General features: G+C 43.2%; 1 protein-coding gene across 2 annotated transcripts in view; it reads right to left on the bottom strand.

Annotated features, from left to right (window-relative positions):
* Positions 1-1228: 1228 nt before the first annotated feature.
* Positions 1229-14349, bottom strand: part of LOC139549281 (sodium/potassium-transporting ATPase subunit beta-3-like) — a 38522-nt gene continuing 25401 nt past the window's right edge. Inside the window, exons 2-8 of one of the 2 annotated variants that reach the window (XM_071359559.1) lie at positions 12577-12705; positions 5705-5803; positions 4908-5095; positions 4059-4109; positions 3839-3854; positions 2298-2384; positions 1229-2023 (exon numbers count right to left, since the gene is read on the bottom strand). In XM_071359559.1, the coding sequence (XP_071215660.1) occupies positions 2332-2384; positions 3839-3854; positions 4059-4109; positions 4908-5095; positions 5705-5803; positions 12577-12705 (536 nt within the window). In that variant the 3' untranslated portion in view covers positions 1229-2023; positions 2298-2331. The remainder of the gene's footprint in view (positions 2024-2297; positions 2385-3838; positions 3855-4058; positions 4110-4907; positions 5096-5704; positions 5804-12576; positions 12706-14349) is intronic. The other variant, XM_071359558.1, reaches the window with a different exon arrangement.

The raw sequence follows: 14349 nt of genomic DNA, 5'->3' as shown, positions 1-14349 counted from the left end.
TATTTACAAATTTGTGAGAATTTTCCTCGCTCACTCTAGGTTCAATTAAAACGAAATCATCTCCAAAATATCGTTATTTTTTAATCAAAGACATTATTATTATTAATTAATTTAGAATTATATAAAAGCCCCTTAGATATTCTCACATATCAGATTTGCCCTAACGAAAAATGTCCCTTAGATTAATTTAGAATCCTCCAATCCTCTTATGCTCTTTGTACTGTAGCCCACTCCCGAACGCCACATTGTACAGCGTCATATTTTCCGCTCCATCCTAACGGAAACCCTGAGGGTTTCGCTTTTTGTTTTTCTTGGAATAGAAACACCATAATATTAATCAAATTAATTAAGCTATATTTCTTAAAATCAATCCCATATACTATGTTCTTATAAAAAGGTTTAAATTCTCTAGTAATGCCAATATTGAAGACTATCAAATGCCCTCTGGTGGTCAACCTAGCTCTAACTAGCATTAATGGTAAAAATGGCTGACAATTAAATAACGTGCCATAGAATTCTGCAGCAGCCCGCAAGGTGTGTTGCAGTATGATGCAACTTTTAAAGGAGCAACCACTGTAGTTTGTTTAAGGGCATAACGGGATTTCTTATAAGCGTCCGGATTAGTGTCCCGCTCCTTGAAAGCGGCAGCTCTAGCCTTTAGCTCGATGCGGATCCATGGCTTCTGGTTGGGATATGTACGTACGGTCACTGTGAAGACAACGTCGTCAATGCACTTATTTATGAAGCCGACGATTGAGGTTGTATGCTCCTTAATGCCATTGGATGAATCCCGGAACATATTCCAGTCTGTGCTAGCAAAACAGTCCTGTAGCGTAGCATCCGCGTCATCTGACCCATTCCGTATAGAGCGAGTTACTGGTACTTCCTGCTTTAGTTTTTGCTTGTAAGCAGGAATCAGGAGGATATAATTATGGTCATGTTTTAATGGGTCAATAGACCTTCATCAGGGTTGTTTCCACAGGACCACCATGTGAGGGCAGCATGTCAACACAATACTACAGAGCATTCAACTCCACAGTCAAATGCTGGGCTCGGATTTACAGTTGCATTGTTGACAAGGGCTGACATCCGCAGCGTGTACCGTGTGTGACCTCTGCGAATGTCAGGGCAATTGCCATTAAAAGGCGTATTGCCAAAAGTGCAGTACATTTGTCCTTTCATTTATCCCAGCCATGGCACTAAAAGTAAATGGACACAAACTGAGATATATCTTTAAAATCATCTTTATTTAAAATTTGTTCTCATACCGACCATAAGGCATCTGTACAAAGCACAGTTCCCATAGGGGTGTAAAAATCTCTTCCCTTAGATGTTGGACAGGTAGGTTGAATTATAAGCAGATATATTTCGGGGGCATTTTTCATCCTTCATGTATTCTCTTAATCAATAATCTTAAATTACAGCTATTCGTCTATTTCTTAGTTTGATTTCTTACAGCGTTCAGACATAGTGAGCTAAAGACAAAAACAGTGTTTATAGCCATCAAGTATGTACATACAGAAACAACACATCACACACAGCAGACTGCACAGCACTACGGGACACCACATCAATTCAATGCTCCAAATACAGCTATATACAGGTCCATACTATGGCACGATGTCGCTACATCACCACTAACTTTAATGGAGGTGGGGGTGAGAGGTGTGTGTGTGTATTTGTTTCAGGGGGGGGGCTCATGTTGTTAGTTTATAAGGAGCACACAACCCTGCTACTGTAGCTTCCCCTGATCCCCTGCATGGAGGGAGGGAAGTGGATGGAGGAAGAGGTGGAGGTGGGTGAGGGCATTGCTTATACTCAAAGACAGGCATTGTGCAACGCTGGTGGTTCTCCACTACTCGACCACTTTGACCCTGAACGTGACGCGCCCAAGGAACTTGTCACGGTCGTCACTGTTCCGCAGGTCGGAGCCCTCGATCTTACACTCCACGGTCAGCTCGTTGTTGTAGTCCTCCTTGGTCAGCAGAAGTTTGACCGCGACCAGGGGCTGTACGTAGGTTGACTGGCAAACACACAGGGAGAGATGGAGATGGACCACTGTTTATTCATATATGCGCACATCCACACACATAACAGTCATTGTCATGACAATACACTGGCATTAATGTCGTCTCAGGTGAATATAATCCACTCCCATACATTTCCTAGCATTCTCTTCTCGCCAGACTGCCTTGACAATGGTAACATTAACTACTTGTAATTAAATTAAATAATTCTGCATTCAATCTCATGAACAGTTTCCTTCTCAATATAAATATGTAGCGTAATGTACTTACATGTAAATTTTTGCCGTAATAAGGGAAGTACATCTTATCGAACCTCCCCTCGGATGGGAAGTACTGCATCTGCAGGGGGCTTTCTCTCTGTGGGAGTAAGAGGAAGAGGAGGATGGGGAGGAAGGAGGGGGTTGAGGAAGAGGAGGAGGAGGAAGAGGTGTGAGATCACAGAACTATACATATGAATGCACTTGGAACAAATGACTCTCAGAGCAACAATCTGACTAACTCTGAAAACAACGACATACAACAACCCTGTAGTGTACAAACAGACACACACACACACACACACACTGTAGCTTTACACATGTGCACACGGCATGGACCACACAACATAGTGTAAACCACCACACACTCTCACAGTACACAACAGTTACCACACATGCGCACGCACGCATAATATAGCTACCAACCACTCACACATACCCGTACAAACACACGCACGCACACACATACAATCTGCCACCAGATGGTTCTCTATGGTTATCAGAATGGTCTACGGTGGAGAGGAGAAATTCAAATTAATTTAGAGAGAACGAGAGGAGGACAGATGGGAGTTAAAACACCAGTGAAGTATTTAAAAGAGCCAAATTTTTTTGCTGAAAAGCAGAGTACAGCATCAGTGTTTCTCTGTACACCTTTAAACATTTGCAAACAGGTCACAAAGTTCAGAGTTGACAGTCTTGGCGAGGGAGGGATGAAACCCAGATCACGCCCACTGAGAGAGAGAGAAGTTGTTAGAATGTCAGAGCCTGGGCCTGCCGAGTGGCGCAGCGGTCTAAGGCACTGCATTACAGTGCTAGCTGTGCCACTAGAGATCCTGGTTCGAGTTTAGGCTCTGTCGCAGCTGGCCGCGGCCGGGACACCCATGAAGCTGCGCACAATTGGCCCAGCATCGTCCCGGTTAGGGGAGGGTTTGGCCGGTAGGGATGTCCTCCAACACGTTGGTGTGGCTGGCTTCCGGGTTAAGTGGGCATTGTGTCAGGAAGCAGTGCGTCTAGGCTGGGTCGTGTTTCGGAGTACGCACGGCTCTCGACCTTTGTCCTCTCCTGAGTCCGTACGGGAGTTGCAGCGATGAGACAAGACTGTAACTACCAAATGGATACCACGAAATTGTGGAGAAAAAGGGGTAAAAGTCATGTCAGAGGCAGACAAACACCAGGGAAACTTTGTTAGTGGGAGCCATGGTGCAGGGGAGCAGGGTTCTAAAATCAATGGAATTAACCTTTTCAGCTTACCATACAGATATATATACACCAACTGCAGTTATATACAGTCAGTGACACAAATTACTAAGAAGATCAACGCTTTAATACTGACTATTCCTCAGTCTATATTGTCTCTGAGGTGATTAGGTACTGTATATAGGGGTTAGAGTAGAAAGCTCTAAAACATGAACGCCATGGATGCTGTTTAAAGCAACAGAGGTCAAAGCGCCACATTACAGCGTTGGACAGAAGCAGCGCAGAAAGGTAATGGAGAAAGGCTAGCGCTAGGACCATGGGGAAACATAGGGGGCTATGACCCAATTTCTTACCCACCAGTGTACTGCTGGCCCTACAGGCAGCGTGGAGAGAAATCAAATACAGACACGTGTGTGAAAACACAGACTGAAACGTACATGTGCACACACACATAATGCACACACACACACACACACACACAATACAAAAAAAACAGACACAAAACTTGTCTCTAAAAGTCCTAGCACACAGAGACACAACCTGGAACACACACACAATTAACTGTTTGTTTGCTTACCTTAGCTGTGCAGTTAATGTAGGGGTCCCCGCGCGGTTTCAGTCCAATGATCTGCAGGAGTGAGAAGAATACATTCAAATACTATTATAGCAACCTTTCTTCACATGCGTTTCATACCCATTCCACAAGCTTGTTTGCATGTAAAAAAAAATGATCGAGACACCAGATTTCAGAATGGTCTCAAAAATGGAAGCACTGATTTTGAGATAAAATATGTTAAGAAGCAGCTCAGTTAGTGACACAATGAGGTCATTCGATTTGAGCTGGCCAGTCAGTAGATGGGGGGGCACATGTGTGCTGCCTGCTTACTGAAGGGCCAGGGATTTCGACTGTCATAAACATAGCGTTCTCAGAGATGCCTCAGAATCTCCTTAATTGCCCCTGATTGGATTCCTTAAGTTGGATTTAACTGAATACCAAATCAGGCTACACGGAGGCCAATCAATTCACTCTGACCTCTATCCCTGCAAACAGAGACGCTGACACAGAACGCCCTGTCGGCACAGAGGATATTCCAAATAGTGATTAAGAAACAAGTGCAGTGGAAAGGACAGAGAATATGCACTTTTCAATATGAATTTGAACAAACTCTACTTCTGCATGAAGACGGAGAGAGGATACACTGAAAAGCTGTCCAGAGGCAATGGATCGAAGATAGGGAGGTATTCGTGTAAGTATTCGCTTGTGTGTTGAGTGACCTTTCCTGAGACCTGAAGACATGTGTTTACCTCCCAGAGCTGATAGCTTTAAGGCTTAAGCTCCAGTCTATAGGCTTTAGCTCAGTGGGCTAATGCCGTCTAATGCATTTTCAGAAGAGCAGAACCGACAATCTCTAGTCGGGGCACTCACCCTGTTCATCTTGACGAGGACGCAGGGTTTGCCCTCGGCGTAGCCAAAGGTGGTGTCAGACAGGCCGGAGCACTGCCGGAGCAGACTGCGCTTGAACTGGCACACCTTCTTCTCCTCCTGGTCATCCTGCTCATAGTACTCTCCCACCATACACAGCTCGTTCTTCTCCTGCACAGTGTCGTTGTATTCTGAGGGGTCCCAACATAGGGCACAGACTCAAGTTCCACTGTGTTTGACAGCCTATGCTATTTACCTGGTACAGACAGTATTCGCCTAAATATTACGTTATGTCAAAATTGTAGCTAATAATTATTTCACAGCAACGTATTCATTACTTGTTTGTTTGTTTGTTTGGGATACATATGACATAATCAGTTAGCCAGTTTTGTATGTAAAACGTAGTTAGTGTGCATACACCAGTGGAGGCTGCTGAGGGGAGGACGGTTCATAATAATGGTTGGAACGGAGCGAATGGAATGGCATCAAGCCACGTGTCATTCCACTCCAGGCATTACCACGAGCCCATCCTCCCCAATTGAGGGGCCATCAAACTCCTGTGGCATACGCATATTCCAGTGCCACTGCCAAGGATTACAATGCACTTTCAAGTCAGGTAGAATACTCCTTAGTCATGTACACAAAGTGTAATCAACTCTAACTACTTAATCTCTAATTTCCTTTACCGTGGTGGCCCAACACTAATACTGTATTTGTCCATTGGAGTATTTGTCCATTGGAAATGTACACATTCTTTCGAAAAAAATGTATGGGACTGAAAGAGGGATTCTATCACTCACGCTGAAGGAAGTTCTCCAGATGCTGGACATACTGGCCGTACTGCTTAGGGTCGGTGCGGTTGAAGACGATGTCCAAGGACCGGGGCCTGATCACCAAACCTGAGGACAGGTAGGGGCGAAACATGTCACGTCAACCGTCTGCATCTACTAATGTTATGGAGATGGTCCAGGCAACCTCGCTCACGTGACGAGTATCCTTGCATGAGACCTGAAGATTTGTGTTAGATCCCCGAGCGAATGCCTGGGCTTTAGCTCAGCAGGCTAACTCAATTCTGGGGGCACGCAAATGACCCCAATTCAAATCCAGCTTGTCACATTAATTAATGCTCTTCATATAGCAAATGACAGATATAATATTATTTTTTATCAAAATCTTATACTTACAATAAGCCACATGTATTGCTTATTATATTCTTATGCTGCCTGACATTGTTCGAAAGGTTTGCGGGGAGAGTTGTTCAAAAAAAAAGTTTAATTAGCTAAGTTTTCAAAACCGCCAATGGAATAATTTGTCAAGAGAGGAGTGTGTCTGTGTGTGTGTGTGTGTGTGTGTGTGTGTGTGTGTGTGTGTGTGTGTGTGTGTGTGTGTGTGTGTGTGTGTGTGTGTGTGTGTGTGTGTGTGTGTGTGTGTGTAAGAGAGAGAGAAGCTTGCTATACTATACTTGCATTCTACACATTGTTTGCCAAACCCCAAAAAGAAGCTAGTCAGAAGATTTGCATTTTAGCCGCAACTCTGCAGGTTCTGCGACATAGCCTTAGAAACTTATACAAGAGCAGGATGAGTTTTACAAGAGCAGGAAGAGTTACAAGACAGAATCCCATTCGAGAAGTTTGGCTGCGAATGGGAGAGGGCATAAATGCGCAGTATGGCTCAATTGGTAGAGCATGGTGCTTGCAACGGCAATATCATGGGTTTGATTCCTGCTGGGGCCACCCTTACAAAAATGCATGACTGTGAGTCTCTTTGGAGAAAAGCATCTGCTAAATGGCATACATTATTATTATTATTATTATAATATACAGTATTAGGACTTGTAGGCCTAAAGGAGGGGAGTTAGTTTCATGATGGCCTCTCTGTCAGAGCCATGGAGATGGAGAGAGGCTGTGGGGACAGAACAGATGGGTTCTATACTGGCAGACCAGCGGGAGGATACCTGCACAGCCTGGGAGACAGACTCTCTAACTCCTACACACATGCACACACACAACTCTGCTCCATAATTCACAGGATCATATTTCGAACTGTTCTCTTTTTTTTGTTACACTGGCACAGTATTTTATTTTTTAATTTCTAAAATGCCAACAGCAGTCAGTCAGAGTTTGACTGATCTGTTAATTCCCTGATTGCTTGCGTGTTTTGGCAGCGGCAGTCAGCTCCTCTGAATAAGAAATGAATGGCACTGGGCTCCTAACAAATTGTGCCACTGTGTGTGTTTTTTGGCGTTATTTATAACTTATTTTGTACATCATGTTTCTGCCACCGTCTCTTATGACAAAAAAGAGCTTCTGGATATCAGGACAGCGATTACTCACCTCGTACTGGACAAATATTTTTTCTTTAACGAGTCAGACGCGAAGGATTTACTTCAGACACTCGACAAGGCCCAAATCCCCGTCATTCGCATGAGAAAGAGATGTAGATATCGGGGACATAGGTCGGGGTGCCTTGTAAGGATCCGACGGCGAGTGGGTAATCTGCCTCTACCATCAGTCCTATTAGCCATTGTACAATCATTGGATAACAGAATAGACGAGCTACAATTTAGAATATCCTACCAACGGGACATTAAAACTGTAATATCTTATGTTTCACCAAGTCGTGGCTGAACAACGACATGGATAACATACAGCAGGTGGGGTTTATGCTGTATCTGCATGATAGAACAGCTGCCTCCGGTAAGACTAGGGGTGGCGGTCTGTGGAAATTTGTAAACAACAGCTGGTGCACGAATTCTAATATTAAGGAAGTCAAGAGGTTTTGCTCGCCTGAGGTAGAGTATCTCATGATAAACTGTAGACCACACTATTTACCAAGAGATTTTAAATCTATATTTTTAGTAGCGGTCTATTAACCAGCAAAAATCGATGCTGGCATTAAGACTGCACTCAATGAGTTCTATAAGGCCATAAGCAAACAGGAAAACGCTCATCCAGAGGCAGTGCTCCTAGTGGCCGGGGACTTTAATGCAGGGAAACTTAAATCTGTTTTACATCATTTCGACCAGCATGTTAAATGTGCAACCAGAGGTAGAAAAAAAAACTTGACACCACCTTTACTCCACACTCAGAGATGTGTACAAAGCTCTCCTTCGCCCTCCATTTGGCAAATCTGACCATAATTATATCCTCCTGATTCCTGCTTACAAGCAAAAACTAAAGCAGGAAGCACCAGCGACTCTGTCAATACAAAAGTGGTCAGATAACGCAGATGCTAAGCTACAGGACTGTTTTGCTAGTACAGACTGGAATATGTTCCGGGATTCTTCTGATGACATTGAGTACACCACATCAGTCACTGGCTTCATCAATAAGTGTATCAATGACATCGTACCCACAGTGACCGTACGTACATACCCCAAACAGAAGTCATGGATTACAGGCAACATCCACACTGAGCTAAAGGGTAGAGCTGCCGCTTAAAAGACGCTTATAAGAAAACCCGCTATGCCCTCCGATGAACCATCAAACAGGCAACGCGTCAATACAGGACTAAGATTGAATCTTACTACACCGGCTCCAACACTCGATGGATGTGGCAGGGTTTGCAAACTATTACAGACTACAAAGGGAAGCACAGCCGAGAGCTGCCCAGTGACAATAGCCTACCAGACGAGCTAAATTACATCTATGCTCGCTTCGAGGCCAGTAACACTGAAACATGCATGAGAGCATCAGCTGTTCTGGACGACTGTGTGATCACGCTCTCCATGTGAGTAAGACCACGCCGATGTGAGTAAGATCTTTAAACAGTTCATCATTCACAAGGCCGCAGGACAAGATGGATTACCAGGACGTTTACTCTGAGCATGCGCTGACCAACTGGCAAGTGTCTTCACTGACATTTTCAACCTGTGCCTGACTGAGTCTGTAATACTAACATGTTTCAAGCAGACCACCATAGTCCCTGTGCCCAAGAACACTAAGGTAACCTGTGTAAATGACTACCGACCTGTAGCACTCACGTCTGTAGCCATGAAGTGCTTTGAAAGGCTGGTCATGGCTCACATCAATACCATTATCCCAGAAACCCTAGACTCACTCCAATTTGCATACCGCCCCAACAGATCCACAGATGATGCATTCTCTATTGCACTCTACACTGCCCTTTCCCAACTGGACAAAAGGAACACTTACGTGAGAATGCTATTCATTGACTGCAAGTCAACGTTCAACACCATAGTGCCCTCAAAGCTAATCACTAAGCTAAGGATCCTGGGACTAAACACCTCCCTCTGCAACTGGATACAACACACCTGCCACGCTGATCCTCAACACTGTGACCCCTCAGGGGTGCGTGCTCAGTCCCCTCCTGTACTCCCTGTTCACCCATGACTGCATTGACAGGCACGACTCCAACACCATCATTAACCTTTCACTGCTACCAAACCCGGATCCGGGATCCCCCCCATCACAAAAGCTGACTAGCATAGTCTAGCCTAAAGCTACAGGGATATCATATAATAAAATGTTCATGAAATCACAAGTCCAAGACACCAAATGAAAGATACAGATCTTGTGAATCCAGCCATCATTTCCGATTTTTTAAATGTTTTACAGGGAAGACAAAATATGTATTTCTATTAGCTAACCACCATAGCAAAAGACACAACTTTTTTTTGTCCACCATTTTTCCCTGCATAGGTAGCCATCACTAATTCGACCAAATAAAGATATAAATAGCCACTAACCAAGAAACAACCTCACCAGATGACAGTCTGATAACATATTTATTGTATAGCATAGGTTTTGTTAGAAAAATGTGCATATTTCAGGTATAAATCATAGTTTACCATTGCAGCCCCCATCACAACTCTCACTAAAACGACTAGAATAACTACAGAGACCATCGTGTATTAGCTAATTACTCATCATAAAACATTTCTTAAAAATACATAGCGTGCAGCAGATGAAAGACACAGATCTTGTGAATCAAGACAATATTTCAGATTTTCTAAGTGTTTTACAGCGAAAACACAATATAGCGTTATATTAGCTTAGCACAGTAGCGAACATCACACCAGCATTGATTCAAGGCAAAAATAGCTATAACGTATAAACCACCAAAATATATAAATTTTTTCACTAACCTTCTCAGAATTCTTCAGATGACAGTCCTGTAACATCATATTACACAATTCATATAGAGTTTGTTCGAAAATGTGCATATTTAGCGGCAGAAATCGTGCTTATACATTGAGAATAGTGTCCAAACTCTCAAGCAATCTGTCCGGCGCCATCTTGGAACGGCACCTATACTTATCGAAAACTATTCATAAACTTGACAAAAAAAATACAGTTTGGACAGCAATTGAAAGACAAATTAGTTCTTAATGCAATCGCTGAATTACATTTTTAAAATTAACCTTACTGCGCAATACAGGGTCCGATAACGCAAGGCTACACTGCAAGAAATGGCGTCTCATGCATTTTACTTTTTTCAACAGAACAATGAATTATCAGCATAAATAGTTCTTACTTTTCGATGAACTCTCATCAGAATCTTGGGATAGGTGTCCTTTGTCCAAAAGAATCGTTGCTAGGTTGGAGAACGTTGTCTTCAGAGTTGCAATTAGCAGTAAACATTAGCACGAAAGAGAGAGGTACCCAAGTTCCTACAGCGCCAAGGAAATAAATACCCGAAAATCGCAATATACTGACATAAACTGAAATAATTCGGTTCAAAATAACAAGATTATGATGTCTTTAAAGCCTATATCGAATAAAAACATGACCGGAATTATCTAAGGAGCTAAAACCAGAGCTTCTACAACGACATGCCAAGCTCCTCTTTGCGCCCGAGCGAAGATCCAAAAGAACGGCCACCGTGATTCCAATCAATTTATAACCTTTGGGAACTACGCAGAAAGTCCATTTCAAGTCTCCCTATTCGCTGACACCCAGGGGAAGGCGTATGCAGTGCATCTCAACCAATAGAGGACAAGCAAATTAATACACAGGTCTCAGAACAGCCAGTAAAATTCTGCATTCTGACATACACATAGGAAAATTGCTCTAAGTCGAGTTCTGTTTCACCCACAGATATAATTCAAACGGTTTTAGAGACTAGAGAGTGTTTTCTATCCAATAGTAATAATAATATGCATATTGTACGAGCAAGAATTGAGTACGAGGCAGTTTAATTTGGAAACGAATTTGGACTATGTCGAAATGGCACCCCCCTAGTGGCAAGAAGTTGTTTGCTGACGACAATACAGTGGTAAGCCTGATCACCGCCAACGATGAGACAGCCTATAGGGAGGAGGTCAGAGACCTGACAGTGTGGTCCCAGGACAACAACCTCCCCCTCAAAGTGAGCAAGACAAAGGAGATGATTGTGGACTACAGGAAAAGGAGGACCGAGCATGCCCCCATTCTCATCGACGGGCTGTAGTGGAGCAGGTTGAGAGCTTCAAGTTCCTTGGTGTCCACATCACCAACAAACTAACATGGTCCAAGCACACTAAGACAGTCGTGAAGAGGGCACGACAAATCCTATTCCCCCTCAGGAGACTGAAAAGTTTTGGCATGGGTCCTCAGATCCTCAAAAAGTTATACAGCTGCACCATCGAGAGCATCTTGACTGGTTGCATCACTGCCTGGTATGTCAACTGCTCTGCCTCCAACCGCAAGGCACTACAGAGGGTAGTGCGTACAGCCCAGTACATCACTGCAGCCAAGCTTGCTGCCATCCAGGACCTCTATACAAGGTGGTGTCAGAGGAAGGCCCAAAAAATGGTCAAAGACTCCAGCCACCCTAGTCATAGACTGTTCTCTTTGCTACCGCACGGCAAGCGGTACCGGAGCGCCAAGTCTAGGTCCAAAATGCTTCTTAACTGCTTCTACCCCCAAGCCATAAGACTCCTGAACAGCTAATCAAACGGCTACCCAGACTATTTGCATTGTCCAACCCCCTCTTTCATGCTGCTGCTACTTTCTATTTATTATCTATGCATAGGCACTTTAACTCTACCTACATGTACATATTACCTCAATTACCTTGACTATCCTGTGCCCCCGCACATTGACTCTGTACTGGTACCCCCTGTATATAGCCTCGCTACTGTTTTTTTTACTGCTGCTCTTTAATCATTTGTTATTTTTATTATATTTTTTACTCATCTATTTTTTACTTAACACTTATTTTTCGTAAAACTGCCTTGCTGGTTAAGTACTTGTAAGTAAGCATTTCACTGTAAGGTCTACACCTGTTGTATTTGGCGCATGTGACAAATACAATTGGATTTGATTTGTCAAGCCAGTAAGGGAAGCCAGTAAGGGCTTCAGTGGGACACGGCAGAGTCCGAGACACTGTGTATGCCAGGCGCAAGCAGAGACAGCTCTGGTGTTAGTGAGTGAGCATGCTCCCATTCTGCAGGAGCCTTGTCTATGTGTCCACAGCAGTCCAGATGCAGCGAGAAAAGAAAGCGACGCAGTCCTGTGAGAGATAATGACATGTTTGAGAAAGAGTGGACATATTCATATTTTATGTGTGTGTGTGAAGAGAGAGAGAGAGAGAAAGAAAGGAAGATTGAGAGAGAGAGAGAAAGCAAAAGAGCACGAGAGAGAGAAAGAGTAAGTGAATGGTTGAATTTCAATATGAGCACTATTCTGTTTAGGTTGAGTGTCTGTTTTGTTGCAGCGTAATAAGTCACCTGGACTGGCCACTCGGTCGCGGTACTTAGGAATGTTGTCGTCCAGTGTCTGCAGCATGACCCACATGGTGAGCGTGAACATCCCTGCCAGGAACCCATAGAAGACCAGGTAGAAAAGCAATATCAGGGCTGAGGAGAGAGAGAAAGAGAGAAAAAGAGAAAACAATGACTCTCTGTTAATCACACAATCTTGGCACAACAGATCAAAATTATTCTTCCCATCAGTGTAAGTCATGTGACTTGATTTTTTGTCCCCATAATTATGTTGCAAGTTCAACAGTGTGTGTGTTTGTACATGTTTTACTTTACTTGTGAGTACCAGAAGTCCTCACAAGAAGAGTAAACCAACAAAAATACAAAGTGAGGACACATTTCCAGTCCTCACTTGTCAAAAGGATATTTTAGGCTTAGGGGTTAGGTTTAGGGTTATGGTAAGAATTAGGGTTACGTTTAACATTTTACTGCAGTGGGCTAAATCACGGTGTTCCTTGGTAGTCTTTAATACATCTTCTTTGAAACAAAAGTATACACCTCACACACATGGTTATGGGCTTAAAACAAAGAAGAAGACACCTGTACCATGTCAGATATAGAGATGAAATGTATGACATTTTGAGTTTGCATCCAAATATTACACATTGCAGAAGACTGAAATATAACAGAACCGTTTGACATAGAAACACCAGACTTTCGGCAGGTTTTTGTAAATAATTATGAAAAATATTGATAACACACCACCCATGAGGCCACTGGAGGGTGATTTGGTCATTTGACTGCAGGAAAGGGTTGTAACTACGGTTAGGGGTTAAGGTTAGGGTAAGGGTTCGGTTTAGGGTTAGGATTTTGAATGGGAATCAATTGTTGGACCCCAAAATGTCCTCACAAGTATAATAAGACATAGCTGTGTGAGTGTGAGTGTGTGTTTATATAGAGAGCAAGAGAGACAGAAAAAGATTTACTTTTTGTGACAAAGCACCTCACCACTTTCAATCTCATTGTAAATCAATTAATTCTCCTATGAATCTCTGTCAAATGTCCATTTTGGCCATATCAAACTGGGGGCTCTACTAAATCCGTATCGCGGAAGTTCAACGTTACGGCATGGTTGAAAGAGACTGCATTCACCGTATACCCTGCATATGTCGGCTCAATCGGAAATCACCTTTACATTTCTATTCCACAATCTTTAACGCTTCAGTGATACAGATTGAATAGAGCCCTAAGCCCTACTGATGCTACTCTCTCCACAGACACTCTCCAGACTGAAATAAACTAAATACCTACTGAGCCAATCCGAGCCAAAATGTACTGCACAAGCTTGGTTAAGCATCCACCATAGTACCATAGTTCCTGGAACCATGCTGGAGAGGACAATGTGAAAGAAAATATCATGGCCAGCACAGTGTGTGTGTGTGTGTGTGTGTGTGTGTGTGTGTGTGTGTGTGTGTGTGTGTGTGTGTGTGTGTGTGTGTGTGTGTGTGTGTGTGTGTGTGTGTGAGTGAGAGTGAGTGAGTGAGTTGTTACAACATTGTTACAACAGCGTACATAGCCAATAGTATAACATTTGAAATCTCTACATTCTTTTAAAACTTTTGTTGAGTATAATGTTGACTTATTGTTTATTTTCCTTTTGTTTATTGTCTATACCATTTGCTTTGGCAACGTAAACATATGTTTCCCATGCCAACAAAGCCCTTTGGATTGAATTGAATTGAGAAAGAAAGAAAAAAAGAGAGAGAGAGAGATCAGCTAAGGACGTGTGACATCATGACA

Source organism: Salvelinus alpinus, chromosome 22 (assembly GCF_045679555.1).
Source record: "Salvelinus alpinus chromosome 22, SLU_Salpinus.1, whole genome shotgun sequence".
In the NCBI taxonomy this organism is placed as follows: Eukaryota; Metazoa; Chordata; class Actinopteri; order Salmoniformes; family Salmonidae; genus Salvelinus; species Salvelinus alpinus.
This window is presented reverse-complemented; position numbering and strand designations above follow the sequence as displayed.